General features: G+C 51.0%; 1 protein-coding gene and 1 pseudogene across 1 annotated transcript in view; both read right to left on the bottom strand.

The window, feature by feature from the left end:
* Positions 1 to 5999: 5999 nt before the first annotated feature.
* Tfcp2l1 (transcription factor CP2 like 1) overlaps positions 6000 to 26375 on the bottom strand; it is a 63112-nt gene continuing 42736 nt past the window's right edge. Inside the window, exons 9-15 of the mRNA XM_028879815.2 lie at positions 25490 to 25538; positions 25313 to 25406; positions 22515 to 22605; positions 20358 to 20461; positions 19589 to 19731; positions 14983 to 15034; positions 6000 to 13098 (exon numbers count right to left, since the gene is read on the bottom strand). Of these exons, the coding sequence (XP_028735648.1) occupies positions 13052 to 13098; positions 14983 to 15034; positions 19589 to 19731; positions 20358 to 20461; positions 22515 to 22605; positions 25313 to 25406; positions 25490 to 25538 (580 nt within the window). The 3' untranslated portion in view covers positions 6000 to 13051. The remainder of the gene's footprint in view (positions 13099 to 14982; positions 15035 to 19588; positions 19732 to 20357; positions 20462 to 22514; positions 22606 to 25312; positions 25407 to 25489; positions 25539 to 26375) is intronic.
* LOC114700245 lies at positions 9156 to 9289 on the bottom strand (annotated as a pseudogene).

Below are 26375 nucleotides of genomic sequence, written 5' to 3' on the forward strand. Positions count from 1 at the left end.
GGTTCAGACCCCAGGCACCTACAGATGCCAGGCGGTGCACAGGTATTCCCAGTGCTGGGGAGGCGAAGTCAGGAGGACCTCTGGGGGCAAGGGCTGGCAAGCCTAGCCTAGCTGAAATAGTGAGCTCCGGGCTCAGCGAGAGACCCTTTCTCAAATAAATAAATAAATAAATAAATAAATAAATAAATAAATAAATAAAAAAGCAAGTAGAGAGCAATAGCGGAAGACACCCGTTGTCAACCTCTGGTTGGCCTCCACATGTGCATGTATGTGTGTGCACACCTGCACACACACATATGTATACACACAGGAACACACATGCGTACGCCACTGTGTGAACCAGCTTACCTTGGAAACTCATGATCCTCCTGCCTCGGTGTTATGATTACAGGCTTAAGTCACCACATCTGGCTTCCTGGGATTATTTTTCCTGAAGATGACCGATAGACAGAGCTTCTGGGCGGGTGCAGGAGCTCCTGAGATCAGGTGACCAAGAAGAAAAATCTGTAATCTAGGGATTCCTTATGGGGTCATGAAGGCAAAGGATGTGTCTGGGCCTGCCTGGGTCAGGAGGAGGTCAGAAGTGAGGCGTGTAAGGGTTCTGTTGACCCTGAACCTGTGAAGCAGGGAGAGGGGTACATCAAACGTGGGTGTGGGCAACATGCTGAGAGAGAGAGAGAGAATAAATTGTGATAAAACAGTAAAGGGTTATCTCTGCACATCCCCATGTGATGTGAAACCCGGCTTCAGGGCGCTCAGTACCCATGGGAAGGAACAATGGAGAAACTACACCAGCCTTGGCCTGGAAGTGACCACGGTGTATGGCAGAGATGGTGAGGTCCCGAGGGAGGGTGCCTAGCATCCCATTCACACCTCTACAGGAAGGTGAAGCAAGAGAAGTCTCAGGAGCTGCACTCCAGCTGGGCACACCCCAAGGGTGGGTCCTCCAGCAGAAGGGCACATTTCATTTATTGCATGTGCCCCCCCTCGTCCACCAGGCTCCCCATTGTGCAAGGGAATTCCCATGCAGAAAAGTTCAAAACAGAGGCACAGCTCAGTGACCTAGCACAAAGCCACCCAGTGTCACCCAGCCCAGAAAGAGACACCTTTGCGTTCTCGCCACACTTTAGCCCCTCAAATGGCTCCTCTCTTACAGAGAAAGCCACCCTCGAGACTTTGGGGTAGTAGGACCTTGCCCAGCTACCTGGCATCACCCTGATTTCTTAGACACCCACTTCGGGACCTTCTGCTGTATAGAGAGTGACAGAGGACAGCTGACATCCTCCTCTGGCCTCTGCACACACACAGGGGCACACCCCACACCCCCATATGCAACAGTAATAGTAACAATAATTTAAAATAAGTACTTTTTTTAGACACAGTCTCACTGTGTAGTCCTGGCGGACTTGGCATTCTCTCTGTAGACCAGGCTGGCCTCCAACTTAGAGATCTGCCTGCCTCGGCCTCCTGAGTGCTGGGATTTAAAGGTGTCGCCATGACCAGCAATAAGGACATTTTAAAGATGAAACCCCTGCCATTTCTGTTGTGACAGAGCATCTTTTGCTACAAGATGATTCTTGGAGACCTCCCAGACAGCCCATATGTTGATCACGAGGATGATCAGCCATGGTCTTGAACAGGAAATTTTGAGCCCTACCCCACCCTCTAGGGAGAGGAGAGCTAGAGCCTGTGACAATGTGGCAATGCCTCTCTGAAGCCCCTATATAAAGGGGGTGAGCCTCAGTGGTAGAGCTTGCCCAACACTCAAGGTCCTGGATTCTGTCCTTAGTACCTCCCCACAAATCCCTAAAACCGGAAGCTCAGAGAATTTCCACATTGGCGAACTTGTCCATATGCCAAAAGGTGACATGCCACCCTCCCAGGGTAAGAAGCTCCTGCACTTTACACTCCGCCTGATAAATTTCATGGGCCTTTTCATGTGGCAGCCTGTGTCCTTCATCACGCTCCCAATTACAGAATAAACAGAGGCAGGTGAGGTGGCTCAGAGGCTAAAGGTGCCAGCTGCCACGTCTGACGACTTGAGTTCAGACCTGGCATGATAAGACAGAAGGTGAGAACTGATTCCTGCAAGTTATCCTCTGACACACACAGACATACACACACACACAGACATACACACACACAGACAAACACACACACACGGACAAACACACACACAGACACACACACAGACAAACACACACACACAGACATACATACATACATACACACACACATACATACACACATAAGGTAGCATGTGTGTGCATATACCCACACAGCAAACATACATACATACATACATACATATGGTAGCATGTGTGTGCATATACCCACACAGCAAACATACATACATACATACACACACACACCACACACGCATACATACATACATACATACATACATACACACACATAAGGTAGCATGTGTGTGCATATACCCACACAGCAAACAAGTGAGTGTCATTAAAGAAACTGCTGGGCCAAGAGCCTCGGGACCTTCCTGTAGGTCATTCCATAGCCCCATCTCTTCCGCATTTACATGACTTTTCTCCCACATGCTTGTTGTGTGAAGCCCAGCGGGGGAAGGGCTTCCTGGTTTTTTCCTACTGACTGGCTTCATGCTAATCTTGATGAAGCTCATATGAGTTGGTGATTTGAAGGACACCCCGTTGGTGTCCAGAGGGATGGAGCACTGGTCGGAGCCAGACGTGAAGCATTGCATATGGCATAGAGGAAAACAGGGTGCAGGGCTGAGGGTGTAGCTCAGTTGGTAGAACATTCGCCTAGCATACACATGGCCCTGGGTTCGATCCCCCAGCACCACACAAACTGGGGTTAGTGCGCATGCCTGCAATCCTAGCACTCAGGAAGTGGAGGCAGGAGGATCCGAGTTCAAGATCATCTTTAACTACAAAGGGAGTTCAAGGCCAGCCCAGGCTACAAGGATGTGGCTCAACCTACACACCTTATGGTGTGGGCACCTGAGTTCTCTGGCTCCTTTCAGTGGGCCTCAGTTTCCCCAGCAGCAGCAGGAACCACAGAGATCAGACCAGCAGGCCTGAGCTGTTTTCCTAATGAGGGGTTGGAAGGTTGAGTCTAATGCTTCCAGCTTCCACAGCGCACCTCTCCAGGCCTGGGGGGCTGCAGCCAGTCGGATTTCCCACCACAGGGCCACCGCTGGCTGGGCCACCCAGGAGCCTGGGTCACCCAGGAGCCTGCTCCCGTCCCCCTCAGCCCTGCCTGACAGTGGGCCTCTGTGTGCCCAGCCCTGGCCACCCCGCACTTGCCCTCCTGTTTTGTACACAAACATCACCCTTGGGGCTTTGGAAGCTGCACCCTCGCTTCGTTTCTCCCACAACAACTGACTTTTTTTTCTTAAAGGTGACCGGGAGTGGTTGAGTTTGCCACACAAGTAGGGGCCTTGGAAAATTCTGGAAGTAGGAGACAGTCACCCTCTCTCAGCTCATGTCTCTAGCAGCTAGCTACTGTAGCGTTTGGTGCCCCACACTGTGGGCTCACGAGGATACAGGTTGAAAACAGAGAACGAATGAATCATGAATAAACAGCCCCTATAGGTCAACCTGTTCATGGCTCATCTTTTCTTTTCTCCCATCTCCCCATCCCCTTTCTTCCAAGTGAAGGCTCTTCTGCTCCATGGCCTCTCACCCCACTGCTTTTAATGAAGCAGAGCTGTAATTTATTAAGTATTTTAACTTTTTTTTTTTTGAGTCAGGGTTTCACTGTGTAGCTTTGGCTGACCTGAAATTACACACACACACACACACACACACACACACACACACACACACACACACGGCTGGCCTCGATCTCATAGCGATCTGCCTGCCTCTTCCTCTTGAGTGCTGGCATCAAAGGTGTGCGCTTGATACAGATTTTCAGCATGAAAGTTGACACAGGACGAGCAGTACTCAGAAAGAAGGGAGGACACCCCCCCAGGGCATCGGTATGGGCTCCCCAAGGAAGAATTGCCTTGGTTTTGTTGTTGCTTGAACAGGGTCTCAGGTGACCCAGGTTGGCCTTGAACTCTCTGTGTAGCCGAGAATGAACGGTTGATCCTTTTGCCTTTATCAAGTTTTGGGATTACAGGCATGTATGACCATGCCCAGTTCATGCAGTGCTGAGGATCAAACTCAGGGCTCTGAACATGCTCAGCAAACGCTCTACCAATCGGACCCAGCCTCAGCCTCTTTTTGTAAAGGGCTGATTATGGTGCCTAAACAGAGATGCCGTGGACCTTGGTACCAGACTCAGGATGCAGCAAGGCAGAACCAGTGCACTCAGCATTGGCAATTTTCTTGTTTTCATCCTTCCTGTTAAGTTCTCTTCCTTCTCTCTCTCATCTTCACATGTGTATATGTGTGGGTATACACACATGTGCATGTGTGCACTAGTGTGTGTGTGTGCACTTGTAAAGGCCAGAGGTCAATTCTGGGGGTCCTGCTCTCTCTCTTGACCTAATTTGTTGTTGTTGTTGTTTCTTGAGACAGGGTATCTCCACGTAGCCCTTGCTGTCCTGGACTCCCTAGCTACATAGACCAGCCTGGCTCAAACTCGAGGTCCACCTGCCCCTGGCTTCCTGTCTCAAGTGCGGGGGTTAAAGGCATACGCCACCACACTCAGCTTCCCTAGTTTGTTGAAATAGTTTCTCTCACTGAACTTGGAGCTCACTGGTTGAACTAGTGAGCACCCTCTACTTCCTGGCCTCCACTTCCTCAATGCTGGGATTACAGGACTGAGACACTACCCCTGGCTTTTTTTCTTTTCATGAGGTTCCAGTGGATCAAATTCTGGTTCTCCTCAAATGGCAAAACTTTATTGCTGAGCTATGTCTCCAGCCCCAGGAAGAGAAGTTTTCTATAGAGTAACCACAGTCATATTGGGAACCCCAGGTCAAAGTGCCAGAGTGAAATAACTTATCTTCATGCATTTGGTCTGAAGCAGAAATTAGCAGTCTTCATTTAAAAATTTTTAAGTGTAATAAAACAGCAGGTTTAAGATTTAAGGAGACTAGAGGACATACCTCACGGTGTCTAAACCAGGCCTTCCCAAGCTAGCTCTGCAAGCTCCACATCTCTCTGAGAGGGTAAAGAGACATGTGTCGCAGGGACACAGAGGCAGCAGAAGTCACAGGCCTTCCCAGTCATGAGTGGGGGCATCAGCAAGGTCAACAGCAGGTCTAGGACCCAGGAGGTAATAGGGGAGTGGAGTGCTGGGAACAAGCCTTGGACATCGGAGGTATGTGGGGCCCTTAGGTGACTCTGCAGGGACCCGGGGTGGGTGTCACTTTTTTTTTTGAGACAGTATCTCATTCAAGGATGACCTTGAACTTCTGATCCTCCATGCCTCGATGCTGAGATTACAGGTGTTCAGTGTGTTAGAAGTTTAAGGTCAGCCTTACTATACAGAGCGTTTAAGACCAGAACCTTAAGCAGTACAGGTGGGAATGTGCGGTGGTTTCCACCTCTGGCCGCAAAATTAAACAGAATACCACATGATCTAACACTTTCACTTCTGGATTTTCTGGATTTGTACCCAAAAGAATTAAGAGTAGGAAAGCCGGTATTCAGAGCAGTGTCATTGACTATACCCAAGGGTGAGAGTCGCCTGTGTCCATTGAGAGTGAACAGATGTACACATGGTCCAGCCACACAACCGAGCATCACTCAGCTTTGAAGATGGAGGAGATCCTGATACATCTCCTACACAAGACACGTACTGGATTTCACTTAAATGAAGCTCCTCATCTACAGATTCAGGCACAAAGTAGGCCGTAGCTGCCCAGGGCTGGGGGAAGGAACTGGGGAGCTCCTGTGGAACAGCTACAGAGTTTCAGTTCTGCAAGAACTAAGGTGGAGCACAGGGCAGCATGAGAATGCACCTAATGCCACCGAGCTGTGTCTCCAAATACTCCGCAACAGTGAATTCATTCGCTACAGTCCAATAAACAAAGCAACTTGAGGTCCCAGCCACAGGGGTTTAGTACAAATGGCTTTATTTGCATTCTGACCCAGCACAGAGCCCACATACAGATTTCTCATTTACAAGTGCAAAATATGCTTTATTTCAGGTACAAAAACAACATGGTATTATGACAACTTGAGTTTCCATGGCCACCTCCCCATGACCTATCACACATATTTGACCAATCTGGACCACCCCCCAAAATCCCCCACCACCTTTAGAAAATAATCACCCGATGCAGAGGAAGAAGGGACACCTCAGGAAAGAATCACTTTAAAGCACGGACATAAAAGAACACAGTCAATAACCCAGGAGACGGGGTCAGGGCATGAAACAGTCCCCCTATGCTTGTGTTTAATACTCTAGCCCCTCAAAGCTCTCCCAGCAGGACTGCCAGTCCAGGGACAAAGCTTCAGGACAGCTACATGGGAACTGAGCTTGCCCACAGACCTAACAGGTGTGGCCTGGATGGCACCAGGACTGGATGCCAGACACTCATCCTGGCTCTGTCCATTGCAGGTTTCACATCCCAGATCAAACCCTAGATCAGGGGTGGGTTCAGATCTTGAGCTACTGATACATACATAATAATATGTTTATCTTGGGGATGGGACTTACATCTAAATACAAAACCCAGTCACGTTTCTGCATATGCTGTACACATGGCCCAAGGGCAATTTTGTTTGTAGTGTATCCATGTTTTGAATGTGCCCTGTCTCATGAGGCCTGGTGCAGAATTTTGGATTTGGTTAACAGGATGTTCAACCTGCTGTAGTGTAAGGACCCTGGTCTGTCCTAACTTTTCAATGGTTTCCCCAGCTAGAAGCCTGGGGAAAAACTCAATGAAGTTTGTCAAAGTGGAGCACAGGGGAGGCAGTTATGAGTGCCCGCTGCCTGTGAGGGGTTGCTGAAGACCTGAGGGGTCTACGAGTGACAGACAAGCCATGGGAGATGGGCAACCCTGAAGGACACAACACTACCCTGCCAGAACTGACCTAGAAACATGGGTCCAAGGAAGGCAGGAAGCTGCCCGGGCACTCACAGCCCTGCACACAAGGGAAGGGTCTGCAGAGTCCAGGGGTGCGATGCAGGGCTTTAGTCAGGGCACCAGCCCAAATCAGCCTATCCCTTCCAGGACAGGTTCCAGTGAGCAGCTCAGGCCACCGCCACCCCCCACAGCAGGGGGCCATAACAAAGGCCGAGCAGGGCTCCAAGTAGCAGGGGGCATTTGAGGAAGAGACCTCTGTACTCCCATGGAGAGGCTGGGCAGAGTCCGTGGGAGCCAAGTGAGGACCCGAACTTTCCAGAAGTGAGATACCCAGAAGGCAAGGAGCATTCCAGACTTCTTCTCTGAATACAGCCTCTTCTTCTAAGTTTATGCAACATGCGTTTGTTATTGAAGACAGCCCGTCACACCTGAGACTGCCTTTAAACCATCTGAAGGAGAGAGAAGGCAACTGAGGTCGGGTGCGCAGCTCAGCAGCAGGGCGTTGGCCTTGCATGCTTGAGGATCTCTGGGTTCTGGGTTCAATCTGAGGAGCTGGGGGGCTAGCGTGGTGGCAGAACACCTGCCTCAGATGTGTGAGGCCCTGGGTTCTAGCTTTGTTCCCTATCGCTACAAAATAAAATACAACACATTAAAAACATAAAAGGGAGAAGTTGGGGAGTAAATATTTCAGTATTTAAGGGCCAAGAGGTAAAATTATGTTGGCACGAGAGAAAACAAAATTCCATTTTTTTTTTTTTTTAAATAGCCCTGAACTGCCCTCAAACCCAGCCCCAGCATCACCACCAGGGTCGGTGGTACAGGTGTGCACCACCGCACCCAGCTCTCCACAATGTATGGTTTATGGTGCTAGGCATCAAACCCGGGGCCTCGATCATGGCTGGCAAGTGCCCTGCCATCGAGCCACACCCCAGTCCTGCATGACTTAACATAAGCAATTCAAAATATAGCAATTTAGTATAATTGTCGATGCAGGGCTATCATTTCCTAAACTAGGTTTGAAGACAATGTTCTCTGTTATCCGACTGATGGCAAAACCAGACTTACAGCACGGGATTCAGTTCCCGTTTGCGAACATGTAGCGCGGGGTGCGGGGTTGGCTCCCTGGAAGGAAGGGAACACAGGACCTCACCACGCTAGCCCTAAGAGCAGCCCGATGGTCCAGGCCCGCATCTGTGAGCGCAGTGACAGGAACGCCTAGAGGGGACCCCAGCAGAACCTCCACAAGCCCAGTGGGGGTTGGAGAGCTTATAGTTGGAGCTGATCTTGGACAGGAAACCAGGGCGCTTCCCAGGATCTCACTGGTCCTCGGCCTGGTGGCCCTGTCTTTGGAAGGAAGGGAAGGGGAGAAGAGAACATGTATGAACTTCCCATACTGGCCAAGCAGACCGGCATGGATGGCAGCAGCGTGCCACTGAGGCTCACACCGACACACACACATCTAGCTGCAGATGGCAGGAAAGGCCTGGGGGCACTTGGCGTGCCCAGGACAAGCAAGGGTCACCTAGCTACTGCCTGACTTTGATGACTGGGAAACAACGGCTAAGCCTTGCCATGGCTCAGATTCACCTCCTGACTGCCATGACCAGGTTCTGAGGTCTCCAAGTCAATGCTTACTACATTTTGGGGGCGGTGCTGGGGGGCAAACCTAGGGACAGACACTACCAAGTGGACAGACTGCTCAGCTCCCACTAAAGAGACACAGTCACTCGTGATGCAGCCTGGGACCCTTGACTCTTGCTCCCACCCCTCCAGTGTACCTAAGAGCGCCCACGTTCAACTCCCCATGCCCCCACCAACCTCAACTTTCCACTGACAGCAGCTAAAGAGCCTTTCTATTTCTCCCACTGACGTGTTAATGATTTTCAGAACTTCAGTGGCTTGGGCCAGCCCCTGAAGCAACACTGGACTTAGGAACTGGTGACGTGCTTGTGGGTTCCGGCTTTTTCCCTGTAAAGATCGCTCTAGGTTAATAGCTCTGCTCAAGAGGCTCCAGGCAGACTGGGTGAGAGGTCACTAGGGCAATGTCTGACCTTTTTCTAGACCCCCAAGATGATTAATCTTGATTGTCGACTTGGTGGGATTTAGTATCACCATGGAATCAAACCTTCGGGTATGTCTGTGAGAGGTTTGCATTTGTATTCTTTTCATTTACTCAGCAAGGGCAAGAAAAATTATGCAGTCAAGTTTCCTGTGTTTGGGGGACATCAGAAACCAGCACTTCCAGAGTGCAAAGAGGCAGTCTCCCCTGGGAAAACCATCTTCTTGGTCATGGTCGCTCCTCTTCCAGGTAAGTGTGTGAAGAAGTTTCTAGATTAGCTACTTGAGGTGGGAAGACCCACCTTCAAGTTTCATGGGCTGGAGTTTTGCCCTGAATAAAAAGGAGAGGGTGAGAGGAGCCCAGCATCCATCTCTCTCTGCTTCCTGACGTGGATGCCATGTGAGCAGCGCCTCACTCCTGCTGATACCTTCCCTGCCATGATGGGCCACAACCCCAAGACTGTGAGCCAAAAAACCTGTCCTCCTTTCTGTTGCTTTTGTTTGTCATAACGTTTGTCACAACCATGAGAAAAAATAACTAATACAGACCCCCAAGGCAAGACTTGGGACTTCCCACGCCATCTGGCCCTACTAAGACATGCCATCTTTTGCTCTCGATTTGGAACCGAGAAAGAAAGGTATCAACACGCCCATTCCTTAGAATTATTTAGTCTCTGCTCACACGGCCCATGTGGAGCCATCACTTGGGGACAGTGGCCACAGACACTCGATGGGCTGAAAGTCAGAGGCCCAAAACCTAGTTCTGCTCCTTCCCGTGACTGACCCTGAGCAAATTCCTCTAAGTGACTCAGTTGCCTCTCGATGCAAACATGGAAACATGGAAATGCTTGGGCGTGATCTTCCTCTAGAACTAGGAAGTGGTAGGTCATGTACCAGAAAAGATGGCAGAACAGAGCAATGTCACCCAGTCCTGCCGACAGGAGACAGAGAGAGTGCAGGGCCAGAGGGGGGAGGTGATGTAAGATCAGCAGACGCAGATGCAGACTGAGAAGGGGGAAGAAACAAGAGATCAGCAGCGACTACAATTCCATCCCAGAGAAATCCAGGAATCAGAGGCTTCCAGCAAAAGCGACCAGTCATGGCAAAGGCCAGGTCTTTCAGTAATTAGGGGTAAAAAAGCAGACACTCACATGCAAAAGGATAGAATTGGACCCCCCATCTACACACCATACATGTAAAACCAACTTAAACTGGAGCAGAGAACATTGTAACAACTAAAACTTCACAAATTCTTAGACGAAAACAGACATTGATTTTCCTGAGTTTGCGTTAGGTCATGGTTTCTTAGAATCCACATCAAAAGCACGTCAGGAGTAGTAGGTAGATCAGTCATCACCCAAATGAAAGTAATAATAATGATAGTTCTTGAGACAGGGTCTCACTATGTAGGCTGGGCTGCCCTTCGACTTGGAAGCCTCAGCCTTCTGCATACCGGAGTGCTGGTGCATACCACCAAGCTCAGTCAGGTTCAACTTGTACACATCAAGGGCCACCATTAAGAGGGTGAAGACAATCTACAAAACGAAGAAAAACTGGTAGAGGACTTCACCTAGAATTTACCAACAATTTGGACAACTCGATGAAAAGATAGAGCACAATTTAAAAAGGGGCAGAGGCCCTGAACAGACACTTCCCCAAAGACATACAAATGGCCAATCAACATGTGACAGGACCGTTGAACATCACTGGCCATCAGAGAAATGCAGGACACCGCAGGACACTGTGACACAAAAGACCGATCAACACAAGGGGAGGAGCTCAGGGTAGAGCACTTCCCTCCAAGCACAAAGCCCTGGCTTCCATCCCAGCAGGGCAGACACTTGGGTGGAGGTACTTCTCTGTGTTCTTAGCACTCAGAAAACAGAGGTAGAGGACCAGAAGGTCCATCAACCTCTTCTACCTAGCGACTTGGAGGCCAGACTGGACAACATGGAAAGGAGGAGGGAGGGAGGGAGGGAGAGAGGGAGGAAGAGATAGAGATCACAGCAAATGTTGGTGAAGCAGAGAAACTAGAACCGTCCTCCATTACTGGTGGGACCGTAAACAGGTGCAGTAGCAATGTGGGAAACACAGGGCAGTTCCTCAAAGAGGTGAAGTTATTTTAAGAACTATCCACTCTACTCCCAGCCACATTCCCAAAATGAAACCCTGTCCACACGAAAGTCTGTGCCAATATGGTCACAGCACCAACATCTGAATCAAGCTGTCAGCCCCACCCACACACTCCCAGAAGTCAAGGAACTGAGAGCCCAGCCTCACTGTAGGAACAGTTTCTCTGCCTGTAAAATAATGTTTGCCAAAGCCTGATGATCTTTAAGTCTAGAATATCCCACAAAAGCTCTGGTGATCAGAGGGCTCACCATGTTTTGGGGGAACTTAGACTAGGAAGGAGTTGAAGCCTTGGGCCAGCACAGATCCCTGGCAAAATGAAGATGAATTCTTGGGTCTACCACAGCTACTGATCCTCAAATTTCCCCATAGTTAAAAAAGGTGATTCAGCTGGGCGTCGGTGGTGCACACCATTGATCCCAGCACTCAGGAGGCAGAGCCAGGGCCAGGTGGATTTCTGTAAGTTCGAGGCCAGCCTGGTCTACAGAGCGAGATCCAGGAAAAAAGGTGATTCAACCATACCAACAAGACAAAGTACATCTACAATTGGGAAAGCCAGACTCTTACATGAGAGCACTGTAGAGAATACACTTCCCCTAGGAGACTTGGCAAACAGCTTGGTTAACCAAAGTTGTCTCAAAAGGGGAATTCCATAAATCCCTCCTGCTGCAGGACCGGATGGTACCCAGTACCTCACACTTGCCAGGCAAGGGGTTTGCTGAGCCACACCCCAACCTAAAGCTCTAAATTAATGGTCAAGGCCACTGGATCCAATGCAATCCTCACCTCCTCAGTACTCTTTACTCACTGAGATTACACTGCAGTAGCCCGAGAGGAATCATTTTGTTCTCATCCCTCTTCCCTGGCGAGGGGGTTCCACGCCATCTTCCAGTCCATTGCCACCCCAATTAGCAGCTGTGAGAGGTCACACAGGGGCAAAATGCGTGGTTTGAATGATAAATGTATCCCATAGGCTCGTGTATTTATTTGCACGTGTTGTCCCAGCTGGTGGTACTGTCTGTGGAGGTTATGGGACCTTTAGAAGATGCAGTCTTGCTGGGGGAAGTTTACCACTGGGGGTGGTCACTGAGGGCTTGAAAGCTTGCACCACTTCCGGTTCATGTGCATTCTCTCTCTGCATCCTATGTATATGAAAATAAGTTCAACCAGCTTTCCACAGTACACTTTCCTCACCATAATAGAATCTATCCCTCCTCAACTCTAGAAGCCCAGACAAGCCCTGTCTGCACTTAGTTGCTTTTATCGGGTTATCTTATCACACTACAGAGGAATAACTAATACAATGACCACGAGGTCACACCGGCATACTGTGGCATCGACCGTGTCAAGGCAGACATGCACACACCTCCAGGCTTGAATGTGGCAGCTCCTTAGAATCAAGGCAACTGAGGGAGAGGCGGAAGGCACAAAATAAATAGCCCCAGTCCTAGTAATTCATCCAAGAACAGGAGAGAGGCTGCCACCAGGTCCGTGAGAAGGGAGCGAGTACTAGAGGAGAGCTGGAGGTGTCCCTGTCAGGCTGGCAGAGCTAGCCACGAGGCCAGTGGCCCAGGAAGGAGGTGCAGAACAGGGTGAGGCAAAGAGAGCAGTCAGGAGGGACCAACTAAGGAGCCTCCAACCACAGGTTCGGGGTTTAAGAGATGTATGTCCCCACCGTCTGCCTGGGAAACAGAACAAGGAACCGTTAAAAAGCGGAAAGCCAAGAGGAGAGAGAAGGGAACCGCTGGCGTTCCGCAGGCCAGACTCTGTGTCCGTGGCTGTCGCTGGCTTTCCTGGTCTGAGCTTGTTAGGTGAAACAGCGGCCGACAGTGAGTGCAACGTCTACAGCCGGGGATGCGTGGGGTGGGGACAGGCGCAGGTTTCGGCTGCTCAGAGTCCACACTTGAGGATGATGTGGTAGCCGTCATTGCTCTCTGCTGCAAGAGAAACACGGGGCATGGGCATGTGTGAGAGGAAGGGAGGAGGTGCAGCGGGGTCGAGGTGTCCCCCAAAAGCACGTATTAAGACAGAAGCTTACATAGCTACATAAGGAAGAGCATGTTTATACAAGCGGAGATTCTAGCCAGATTTTGGCATCTGCCTTATGTAATTACTCTGTGTGTGCGTGCGTGCGTGTGTGCGTGCGTGTGTGTACACCTGTGCAAAGGCCAAAGGACAACCTCAGGTATCATTCCTTAGGAGTTATCCATCTTGGGTTTTGGGACAGGGTCTCCCCTTGGTCTGCAGCTCAGCAAGGAAGCTGGGCTGGCTGGCCCGAGAGCCTCAGGGGTCCACCCCTCTGTCTCACCGGTGCTGGGATCGAATACAGGCACGCACCACCAATGTCCAGCTTTTTTTTTTTTGGTTTTCCGAGACAGGGTTTCTCTGTGCAGCTTTGCGCCTTTCCTAGAACTCACTTGGTAGCCCAGGCTGGCCTCAAACTCACAGAGATCCGCCTGGCTCTGCCTCCCCGAGTGCTGGGATTAAAGGCGTGCGCCACCACCGCCCGGCCCAATGTCCAGCTTTTTAAAGAACAAACATGGACTCTGGAGACTGAACTCAGGTCTTCATGCTGGCATGGCAAGCACTGTAATGATCTTCCCAGGCACCCTGGTTTCTACGATGAGCCTTTTCACTGTAACCCAAGGGGGACAGGCAAATGATGGCTTTCTCCGATGCTGTGGCTCTGCTCGGAGGCCTGTAAGAGGCGTTCTCTGCACTCTATTTAGGATAAGGCCCACATTGTGAAAGGTTCAGTCTCCAGCCTATGGCAATAGTGAGTGACGGTGGGACCATGAAGGGGTGGAGCCTAGCGGGAGAAGGTGACATCAAAGAAGGCATGTCCCCGGAGGGACATGCCAGTCTTAGCTCTTCCTCTTCACTCACTCTCCAGCTGTTCTACAGTGAGCAGAGCAGTTCACCACACTCACACCATCACACGCTGCCTTGCTGCTATGGGCCCCATCGGCCATGGACTAAAACCTCCAGAATTGAGCCCAAACCAACCCACCTTCATTTTTGGTTATCTCAGGCATTGTTACAGTAACAGAAAGCTAACTAACATAACCTAGATTCACAGAACGGGACAGGAAGTGGTCGCAGCAGAGTCTGGAACCCAGTTTCCTATTCTTTATTTTCTTTAAGTCTTATTTTAGTCTTAATTATGTTATGTACGTGTATGTGCAAATGAATGAATGCCTGGAGAGCCAGAAGCAGGCTTTGGATCCCATGAAGCGGGAGTTACAAGTGGTTGTGAACCACCAGACGTGGGTGCTGGGAGCCAAACTTGGATTCTCTGCCAGAGCAGTATGTGCTCTCATCCACTGAGCCTCCTTCCAGGCTCCAGTCTTCTGTTCTGATGAAGCCCATCCATTGATCCTCCCAGCCAAGAAACCTCACAGCTGGCCTTTCTCTGCCTTGCGCGAATTAACATGACTTGGTAGGCAGGCTTACTCTCAGCAGAGTATAGGCATCCTGTCATTCCCTCAAGACATCTGGCTCAGATGGATCCTCTAAGCCCCTGATTCACTCTGCTGGGCATTGCAGTCCTTGCTTGGGCTGCCCAGAGACCTTCTATGAAAGCCAAGGTCATGGAGAATAATGCCCGGGCCTGCTGTTTCCCTGAAGATGGCACTCATTCTGGCATGGCTAGGACTAGGGATGAGAAAGCTTGGCTTTTTCTTGCTCCCAGAGGTTGCTCCAAGTTTAGCATCTTCTGGAGGGACCCTGTCCAGGCAGATCCCAGCTGCCACCCACCAGCCTATGATGGCGGCGGGGGACACAGACACACACTTCAATCAGGAAGGCAGGGAGAAGCTTACCTTTTAATGTGCTGAGGATAAAACAAGACTCGTCTTCGAAATTCTGAACCATCTGAAAGGCAAAAGAGAGCCATGTTTTTCTCAATGGTGTCGTCATATCGTTGCAAGGCTGGAGGGGTTGGAGAGACGGCCCAGTCAGTGATCGCTGCATGAGCATGAGGACGGCATGGGAGCAACAGGCTCTCCTTTGTCCTCCACATGCCCACAGGCACCAGAGGCAGGTAGATCCCTATGAGTTTGAAGCTAGCCTGGTCTACACAGCTAGTTCCAGGCACACCAGGGCTACACAGTGAGACTCTGTCTCAAAAACAAACAAGAAAAAACAAGTCACATACCGCAGACATTCCATTTTGGTCAACCACAGGACACATGTACAATTGGTGGAGCTGAAGAATTCTCACTGCTGGTGGCCCGGCCACCCTGTTGACATCCCTCATGTCTGTGGCGACAGTGTACACACTCCACTGTGTTGCCAGTACGGTACAGAAGACGACTCACAGCACACACCACTCCCGATCTGCACACTTGCCACACCATCCTTGGTGCTATTATTTCAGAGTGTGCTCACACACCGGGTCACTTGACTCCATCGGTGGCATCGGTGCCATGTCTAGTGACTGGCATGCACCATCCAGGTTCCGAGTGCCTGTAAGCTGGGGTGTTTCCACAGCGATGAAATCACCCAGCAAAGCATTCTCATCATTCAAGAGGCTCATGACTGGAACATGTTTTTAAACAAAACAATTGTGCCTGAATGAAAAATATCCTCCATAGACCCATGTCTTTGAACACTTGGTCCAGGGCTGGTGGCACCAGTTGGGAAAGTTGCGGAACCTTTAGGAGGTAGAGCCTTGTTAGAGGAAGGGGGTCAATGGGCGGGTCCTGAGTGTTTATGGCTAGACACCACTCCCTGGTCACTCTGCTCCCTCCCCGGCTCCTGCTGCCACACTTTCCCCAGCTCGATGGCACAATAAACCCTCCTCCCTTGCATCGTTTCTTGTCCCATATTTTATTATAGTAACAAGAAAGCAACCAACAGTGATTAACTGAAGTGTGTGTCAGTGGCTTGCAAAGACCAACAGAAAGGGGCTGCTACTCCCCACATGCACAAGAAAGATGACCCACAGCCACCTACCCCAAGCTCTCACTGTGATTTCTAACCAGTGATCATGAGAAAAAAAGAATTTTCTGGCTTCGTGGTGCCACCTGCAAAATGGAGCATCATGATGATAAAATGTAACCGGGATATACAAGGGAACCAGCACCTGGGGGCGGGGGGACCTTTAGAAAACTCATCTACTGGAAGTCACTCCTGGGGTTCTCCTGCAAGGCACGTGCGCCCTCAAGACATGCTGAAGAACACTGAGAGCAACACTGTGGTCACATAAAGCTCATACCATACCCAACATTGTCAGTGGCAGGAGAGGGAGCCAACTGGGACCTAATCATTCATGGTGCTCAGAGGTATAGTGACCCTCAGCTGCACACATCAGCATTCATGAATCAAAACCACGGTGGAGGGGAAAAAAGGGGGCCCTGGAGAAATGCATGGCTATCCCACACCTCTAAGTTTTGAAGAAGGCAGAAGAAAGGGGCCTACTGGGCTGAGGAGATGGCTGGTTGGTAGCACAATGCTTTGCAGCCATAAAAAGCTGAGTTTGACCCCCAGAACCCAGGTCAAAAGCCAATCAAATGAAACAGGCATGATGCTGTGGGCTTGTAACTCCAGGCTGGGCAGAGAGAGACAAGAGGATTGCTGAGGTTCCCTGAGCAGCCATCACAGCCTACTCGGCCAGCTCTAGGACACAAAGAGGCCCTGTCTTAAAAGCCATGGTGGGCGGTGCCTGAGGGGCAACAGACAAAGACTATCTTCCAGTCTCCACAAGCACACATGTGTACTGCTCCCACCCCTAATGTGTTAGGGAGAAAAGAAAAAGATGATTATTGTAAAATACACATGAACAGCAAGGGTCAAAGATGGTGCAAGCCTGCCAAGGGGGTTATAACCATTATAGTCTAGTAAACTGGGTACAAGGACCTGAAAACCTATTAAAATGTGTGAGTCAGGGCCAGTGAGGTGGGTCAGCAGGTAGGAGCACTTGCTATGTGAGCCTGGAAGACCTGAGTTACAGAGGAAGGAGAAAAACCATGCACACACATTGTCCTATGGTCTCCACACATATACTACAGCACACACACACACACACACACACACACACACACACACACACACAATCAGATTTAAAAACAAAACGTACATTAATTTTATAAATCTTTACATGTAGGCTGCATTTCCTAATATACACTTCAGAAACAGTTAAAATATAAACATAAGCGTGCATGCCAAACCCAACAGGGTACGCAAAGCCCCTTTCAATTAAAAAAAAAAAAAAAAAAAAAAGCAACCGACTTTTTATTGCCTGCTCTGGACTACTGCCTCAAATCCTACAAATGCACCCACCTGTCGACCCTGACCCTCCCTGCAGAGCCTAATGGTGCATGAAGTACATTTATTCTATACCTCAGCCTGCTCCAGCTCGGACTCTTGGCCGCCCAGCCACTTGGGCATGAAAAGCCCTAAGCAGGGCCCACAAGGGCTTAATCAGTAACTCCCTTGTTTAATTGAGTGCCCTTGCACCCCAGGGGCTGGCTCCTTGCTGGCCAGGCTGCCTCCAGCGCGCTGGGTAATTCTGAGCCAGCCGAAGGTTTCCAAATTGATTCGGGTTGAGTGGGAAGGAGACTTGGGGGAATGAGAATGGCCTACTTAGCCAAGGTGGCATTGGAGGTCTGCTCTCTGCCTCGCTCGCTCGCTCGCTCGCTAACTGCCTGTTGTTGAGGGCACAGGGCAAGTGGGGGAGGGACTTCCTCAGGGACCTGGCAAGTCGCAAGGCACATACACTCATGGTTTGTATCTTCTCAAAGAGAAATGCTCCGGGGCCTGAGTGCATGCTTAGCTAGCATGTACAAAGCCCTGGGTTCCGTTTCCAGGGCTGCCTAAACCAGGTGTGATACGGTACAGGGGTGTAATCCCTGCACTCTGTGAGTCCATGGGCCCAATAAAAAGAAGTTAGGTCACCAGGGTTAGTACTGCAGGGGAAAGTGGGGCCTTAGCACCCCACCCCCACCCCCTTCCTTCTTGGCCATAGTGAGAACAGTTTGCTCAGCCACTCTCCTGCCACCATGGGTTATCTCACCACCAGCCCCTAAACAACAGGAAACTGACGATGGACCAAAATCGCTCAAACCTTAAGGCAGAGTCGTGTGTGTGTGTGTGTGTGTGTGTGTGTGTGTGTGTGTGTGTGTGTGTGTGTGTACCTTCTCTCCAACACTGAGATTACACTGAGGTATACCACCATGTCCAGCTTTTGACATGGATGAGTTCGGGAGATTGAACCTGGGTGCTCACACTTTCAAGGTGAGCTCTTGCCCAGACTGAACCTCTCTTCTTAAGTTCATGATCCCACACATTCGTTACAGTGCCCGAGAGCTAACCGATACAACACCAGTCAGTGGAAGGAAGGTCCAGGACACGAGCTTAAGATCACCTGTTCCATCATGGGCAAGGGATGCCCAATTTGGTAGGCAAGTCTGCTCCTCAACACATCACTCCCCGAAGGGCTGGGACGAGGTTCCAACAGGGCTCTGTCACTTCCTGGACCTTGCGCTAGCAGCTAGTTCCACATTCCTTCCACGGGATTATGTTGAGCACCGATTCAGTGGTGTGTACCTTCATCGCTGGAGGAGGCCTTGCTAGCGTCTCCCAGGGGCCACCCCTGCCCTCCTTTAACTACCGGCCTCTGCGGACTTGCTCCCTACTTGATGGGTGACACATTCCTCTGACTGTACACGTCCCCCAAGGCACATGAAGAAAGCTGTCCTCTGAGCGTAACAGCCATTACCACCCTAGTCACAGCAGCTATGACTACCCACAAGGGACCCTTAAGAACGAGCCTGTTGGGCCATGGAGATGGCCAAGCTAATAACTTGCCTGCCCCAGGTCTGATGTCTAGTCCCACATGGTGGAAGGAGAGAACTGACTCCTGCCAGTCCCCCTGCGTGCCTGCGTGCCTGCGTGCAGTAGCACCCACGCACCTACGCACCCACCTGCCACCCCTCACAAAGTAAGTAAATAAATGTAACAAAAATGTTTTTAATTATGGGGCTTGTTGCCAGTCCCTTATGGAGGGAGGGCAGGAGGAGGGTTCTTGGCTCCTCACAGGAAGCTGATTCTTCCTACACCTCCCTCCCAGGTTTATGCAATCAGTTTGCAAGGTTAACTGCAAGAGAGACTCCATCTATACAGCTACGGAGAGAAGACTTTTTGGTGGTGTGGCTCTTGTGGGGTCAGTAGACTCTATGGGGCTCTGGATCTTCCTAATGCTGTGACCCCTTAATACAGTTCCGCGTGCTGTGGTGACCCCACCACGAAATTATTTCATCGCCACTTTATAACCCTAACTTTGCTACCATTATGAATCGTAATGTAAATATTCTTGGAGACAGAGGGTTGATGGAGGGGTCGTGCTCCAAAGGTTGAGAACCGCTACCGGAGAGCCTACTCCTGTTTGGGGACCTGGGGTTCTCCCTGAGGGCCAGGTCAGCTCACCTCATTGCTCACCACCACATGGATGCCAGTGGGGCCCTGCCGATAAACCCGGTGAATGTGCTGTGGGGGGATGCTGTACAGACTGGCGATCTTCTCTATCAGCTCCAAGGTGGTCAGCTCTTCCAGGAAGATGGCGTGGTACACTGGGGAGGAGCAAGCGCCTTCGTTTAAGGACACAAGAACCCGATTATGTGTCCCTTCCCCATCCTGAGAAGCCAAGAGCTCACATGTAAGGATGCTCACGCCCAGAGCCATGGATTCTGTCGGAAGCTGAGAAGCCTGGTGGAGCCTACTGACAAGTAAGCACAGGCTGGCTGTTTCTGTCTCTCCTGGGCACATATGTTGAATCCTGGACCCAACCAGACCCCAAGGCACCCAGCTAGGGGAGGGGAGGACCTAGAGGAGCAATGGAATTCCGATGTGGTGCCTGGTGTGCATGTACCCTGCACCGTGGGAGGAGAGAGCGCTATGACACCTTTCCGGGGGTTACGCAGTCGCTTCTGGCGGCAGAAGGGTATTTAAGGACAATTAGAGGGTGCTGGGGAGATAGCCAACTGAGCCCCAGTTTTCATTCCTCTCTGCTTCCTCACTGTGGATGTGACGTGACCATCACACTTTCATGGCGATGACGTCCCTACCACAGGGACTATGCCCTCAGACTGTGAGGCCTAACAAACTTCCTTCACAGCGAAGACAAAAGTCACTAAAACACTGAGAGCAGAAACTGAGCAGGCTCGGGAGTCTGGCTGCAGGCTTCTGCTCCACTCACCACACAGGCTGTTGTCTCCACTGCCATCCTGCTTCTGGGGCAAGAGTACTTGGTTCTGCTCCAGCTCCTGGCAGACATAGATGGTCATCTTTGGCCTCACATTCCTGGCAAAAGAAGAGGAAATAGTTAGCAGATAGGATGGGGTGTGGCTCTACAGTATTTTGGAATGTTCTAGAATATTCCAGAACCTAGAGTAGAATTTGCAGTATGGAGGGATTTAGAAAAGAAGCAGGTGGTAGGGATGCAGCATGCTTCTCAGGGACATGTTTTCAGGGATAGAATCCAGTCCTGATGGATCTTTATGGGTTCATACAGGCTGTTCTGGAGGAAGGGGGGTAGATGACTCTTTGCGACCTGCCGAGCTGAGGCTTTTCTGTGGCCCTGAATCCCAAGAGGTGGCATGGAGTGTAGCTTGGTGGTACAATATGTGCTTGGCATGTGTGCAGCGCTGGGTTTCATCCCCAAAGGGGAGAAGAAACGAGGCAGAGAGTCCTTCACGAGAGTGAGCAAGGCTCCTCTCCACTCCACATACAGGAAAACTGGGGCTCAGGGGGGCAAATGGCTTTTTTTTTTTCATTGCACAGCTCCAAGGAGGCAGACCTGGGATTCACCCTCCATTGTGTTCTCTACTTTACAACTGTACTGTGCCCAGCCGGCTGCTCTGTTTTAACTTTAAGGCTCAGGCATAGCTCAACGACAGAGCACTTGTTGGCATACACGAGCTCTGGGTTCTAGTCTCAGCACCAGAAAATATAAAGAGCACAACATTTCAACAAACACTTAAATTTGGTTTGACTGTGATGCTAATTCCAGTGCTACTGTACAGGGCCCACATGGCCAGAGGTTTCTGGACTATCATAGACCATTTCATGTCCGTGGTGGTGGAGAGTTCTGCAGACAACATCGCTCTGAAAACCGCACTGTGGTTTTCAAGGCCATACCCCGCCCCTGGGGAGTCAGCTCTCAGTCAGGACTCGGCAAGTGTTCAGAGTCTGGGCCAGTGACTAAAGGCCAAGATCCACAGGCTCTGGGTCCAATGGAGGAGAGGGAGGTTGTGATAGTTAATATTAATTGAGGATCTGGAATCGTGTAGGAGACAGACTTCTGTGAGAGAGGGTGTTTCCAGATGGGGTTAACTGAGGTCAGAAGCCCCCACCGTTAATGTAGGCAGCACCACCTGACGAACTGGGGTCTCAGACCCCACACAAGGAGGAAAGCAGTCTGAAGCAGCAGCGTTCCCCAGCGTTCCCCTCTTTCTGCTTCCTGACACAACGTGACCAGCGACCTCCCCCACTGCGGCCACGGCTTCCTCCTTGATGGACAGCGCTGTGGGGAGCGGAGGAAGGCCCGAGAGTGGGAAGTCCTGGGTGAATGTGTGTTGTTGCCATGACCGGGCCACGCCAAGGACCCCAGACCCATGGGAAAGTGGCAAAGCCTTGCCTTGGAGTGAGGCTCAGTGTCCATGTGTGAATATTTGATAGTGGGTTCAGAAAACATCCACATGGCTCCACCCCCTTGATATTGATGGCCTGAAGACTGCTCCCCTACAGAGACTGTTCATACTGAGATTAGCTAAATCATCCCCATTCAGCTGTACACCATAAAACCTCCTTCCTGTTTACCTGTATGTCCTAACCCTTGTTCAGGGGCACGCCATAACCCCACCTCGCTGTTCAGCTCTAATGAGCACACTGAGCCTCCTCCATTGTCAGGGAACCCAGTCTATCTGAACCCAGCTCTCCTGTATGTGTCTGTCCTTTCTTCATTCCCTAGCGGCCGCAGTCTGGTCCGTCCCCCGAGCTGCACTGGACATGGCACCATGCCTTCGAACCATGAGCCAGGATAAGCCTTTCTTTTCATAAGCTGCCTTTGTCGGGCACGTTGTCATGGCAACGGAAAACTTAACTAATACTGAGGTATGTCTGAGCAAGGACCACTGCAGCCAGGAGTTGAGTGATCTCCACATGGCGTCTCGTTCACTGTCCCATCCCTCCCAACATCTCCAGCATTCACCCCCACGCCAAAAGAGAGATTCCTTCCATCAGCTCGTCCCACCAGCAGGCTTAGCCACAGTTCAAGAGGCTGAGGTGGGCTTCTCTCTTGCTATACACAGGCAGCCCAGAGTCTTTGGCTGGTTTGTCTGAAACGGACACCCACCTGCCTTTGATGGCATTGAAGAGCCGAATCCCATCTGCAGGGCCACAGACCTGGACCAGATCGTCTCTGGACATTTTCAGCAGGTCAGCACCTAAGTGGAGACATCCACCACTGTTGTAGAATATTATTTTAAGGTGTGTTACTTTTGTTTATGTTGCATTTGTTTAACTCTGTGAGGCTGTGTTACTCTGCCTGTCTAAAACACCTGATGGTTTAATAAAGAACTGAATGGCCAATAGTGAGGCAGGAGAGAGAAATAGATGGGGCTGGCAGGCAGAGGATAAATAGGAGAAATCAGGGAGGAAAAAAGAAGGAGCCAGAGAAGGAGGAGGACTCCAGGAGCCAGCCACCCAGCCACCCAGCCACCCACAGAGTAATAAGTAAGAGAACTGGAAAAGCCCAGAGGCAAAAGGTAGACAGGGATAATTTAAGAAAAGCTGGCTAGCAATAAGTCAAGTTAAGGCCGAGCATTCATAATTAAGAATAAGCCTCCACATGTGATTTATTTGGGAGCTGGGTGGCAGGCCCCCCAAAAGGCTAAAAAACAACTAACAACACACCACCAGTCACATGGTGTATACATGCTGACTTGTGCTGGGTGAAGGAGGGGGCTTGGGCAAAGCAGGGCCAGCCTCATGCTGGTGGGCACTAGACCTTCCACAAGGAGAAATGACATAAGGCATAGCCGCAGAAGGTCACAGCCATACAACGTCAGAAGCTAAAAGCTAGTGTGCTCACAAGTCAAAGCAGAAAATGAGCCCACCCTGCCCTCCACGCTCATCAGCACTAGAGTGCACAGATTCGGTCAGCATGCCGCCAGGAATGACCACGTGTGTCTCTGTGCAGAAGCACACAGCTCGCTGCAGGTTGACAAGACAGACACACTCTGAGGACTAGCTCAGCCCAAGACACACGGACAGACCTGCCAACCCACTGAAGGGAAGAGGAGGCCAGCGTCTCACGGGAAGAGAGGAGAATGATGGTTAGTAAGGATGCCCACAGTGTGACGTCTTTAAAGACTGAGTCCCCAGATTCCAGATTCCCAGGGGTCTCCACAGTCACTCTGTCTCTCCTCCATTATCTCTATCTCAGGTGATGTCTGGAGTAGCTCTGCGGACACAATGGCTCCTTCCCTGCATCCGGCCCCCGCTTTTTCTTTTCTTTGAGACATGGTTTCATGTAACCCTGGGTGGGCTTGAACTTCTCATTCTTCTACCTCCTGAGCACACTGCACCCAGTTTATGTGGTGCTGGGGCCTTGTGCATGCCAGGCAAGCAATCTATTAACTGAGCTCCAGCTCCAGTCCAGAATGGTTGGCTCTGTATTGGGACTGAAGGCCAATATCCTCCTACGGTCCTACCAGAATCCAGGCCACCTCCCCCTGGTGACCCGACCTCACTGCTTCCTCAGTTCACCTACCTCACAGCCTCTGCACTTTCTCTCTGCTGGCAGAGCTCTCCCCTACCACCCCCCAGCTCTCTCTAGCACTCAAGGACCCCTGGGTAAGCCCTCCTCCCCTCCCTTACCCAGCGTAGGTCCCAGGAGCCATCCCCCCCCCCCCGCCTTCACTGAAGTGGCCAGTTCCCATGGCAGCACAGGTGCCCGGTTGTCCTTGCCCTTCTACCTCCCATTAAGAATGCTCTTGGAGCTGGGCGGTGGTGGCGCACGCCTTTAATCCCAGCACTCGGGAGGCAGAGCCAGGCGGATCTCTGTGAGTTCGAGGCCAGCCTGGGCTACAGAGCGAGATCCAGGAAAGGCGCAAAGCTACACAGAGAAATCCTGTCTCGAAAAACCAAAAAAAAAAAAAAAAAAATAAAGAATGCTCTTGGAGATAAAGCTGAGGCAACTAGCGATTCCTTTCTTCCCTCTGCTGCCGACAACTCCCCACATTGGGAGGGACCTTTACTCCCCTCCATCGGGGTTCACTGCTGAGTGGTCAGGCCCACTGCCTTGTTCACCTCTGTACCTGCAGCACCCCACTTACAACGTTCACCGGTGGGCCGTCCCCCAGCCAAACCCTCAGAAACCCTTCAGAGGGGAAGGAAAGCAGGTTTTCTCTCCTGCCTAAGGTTCACCTCCAACTCCAGGGGATAGGCCTGGAGGAAACACGCAGGGCCCACGTGACAGGTATGAGCTGCCCTGATGGGCTAAGAGGGCCTGTGGTTTTTATTTATTTATTTATTTATTTATTTTGGTTTTTCGAGACAGGGTTTCTCTGTGTAGCTTTGCGCCTTTCCTGGAACTCACTTGGTAGCCCAGGCTGGCCTCGAACTCGACCTGTGGTTTTTAATACTGTCAACTTGACAGGATCTACACTCAGTTAGGAGAGAAACCTCTGTGCATGCCTGTGAGGGAGTTTCTAGATTTGGGTGGGAAGACTCATCCCGAATGTGGGCAGCACCATCCCACGGGCTGGGCTTCTGGACTGAATAAAAAAGGGAAGGGAGCTGAGCACCAGCATCCACCTCGGTTTCTATACCGTGGATGAGGCTCTTGCTGCAGGACTCCCCCGGCCTTCCCACATAAGTTGCTTTTGAGGTATTCTGCCACATCGGTGAGAAGAGGAACCGATACAGAGCGCTACCTGGGCAGGGCAGGGCCCAGCCGCACCGACAGGTAAGAGGATCTGAGTACCGTCACTCAAACAGCCCCGCAAGTTGAACTTGACAAGGATTGTCTAGGGACATCTGCAAGCTGTAAGAAAGGGAAGCCACTTTCCCTGGACAAGCCACAGGCTTGTGGGACCAAGAGTAAGCCAGGACACCTGCGGCTGTCAAACCTGACTGCACCACGCTCACCTGAGAAGCTGGCGAAGAGCCGGCAGAACTGTGAGAAGCGGTTGCGGTACAGCCACTGCTGGGCATCCTGGATAGAGGCTGAGGGGAGCAGATGCTGCAGGCAAGAGAAAGGAGGCTCAAATGGCCACAGAGCCAGAGGGACCGCCAGCCAGCCCGCCAGCACCCGCACACACTTACATCACTGCCCAGGGGTAAGGGCTCCACTGGGTGGGTAGGTGAGCTGTTGCTGTAACGGAAAAGAGAAGGGAGGTGAGCCTGAGGGCTTCCAGGGACACGAAGAAGGTTCCAGAACCTACGTGGTGCCTACATTCCCGCAGGTGTGTGACTTGCTTTAGAAGTAAGTCCTGGAAGACTGACTGACATAAGATAGACAAACAAGACCCGGTCTCTCACGATGTCTCCTGAACTCAACTGTCACTGCATGGGAGGTTTCGATGACTGCACCATTGTTCAAGCAACAATAACTCTACCTGTGTAGTCTGCAGCAACAACCAAGAAGAGCTCGTCCACTGCGACTGGATGTGTGCTGCATGGTGGAGCCTCACCCCTTGGGATGGTTCACCTTGGTAGGGTTTAGAATCACCATGGAAACAAACCTGTGCGCATGTCTGAGGGTGAGTTTCAACATCAAGTTGACTGAGGTGGGAAGACCCACTCTAAACATGGGCGGCAGCATCCCTTGGGCGGGGGTCCTGGACTGACTATAAGGGAGAAGAGGAACTGGGCACAACATCCATCTCTGCATCCTACATCCTAACTGGACCAGCTGCCTCATGCTCCTGCTGCCGTGGCTTCTGCACAGCGATGGACTGTATCTCCGTGAGTTGTGAGCTGAAATAAATCCTTCCTTAAGTCACTTCTTATCAAGAATTTTTGTCCCAGTGCAAGGAAATAGCTAAAATACCCACGTTCCAGCCTAAGGAAAGGACAAGCTAACCAGGCCACAGGCCACACTCCTTCCAGTACTTCAGCTCCTGGACCCGAATCTGGAACCTGCAGCTGGACCCAAATCATCAACCGAATCCTAACCAGAGAGGCACATAAGGACCACTGTGCTGAATCC

This window comes from Peromyscus leucopus, chromosome 15, assembly GCF_004664715.2.
Source record: "Peromyscus leucopus breed LL Stock chromosome 15, UCI_PerLeu_2.1, whole genome shotgun sequence".
NCBI lineage: Eukaryota > Metazoa > Chordata > Mammalia > Rodentia > Cricetidae > Peromyscus > Peromyscus leucopus.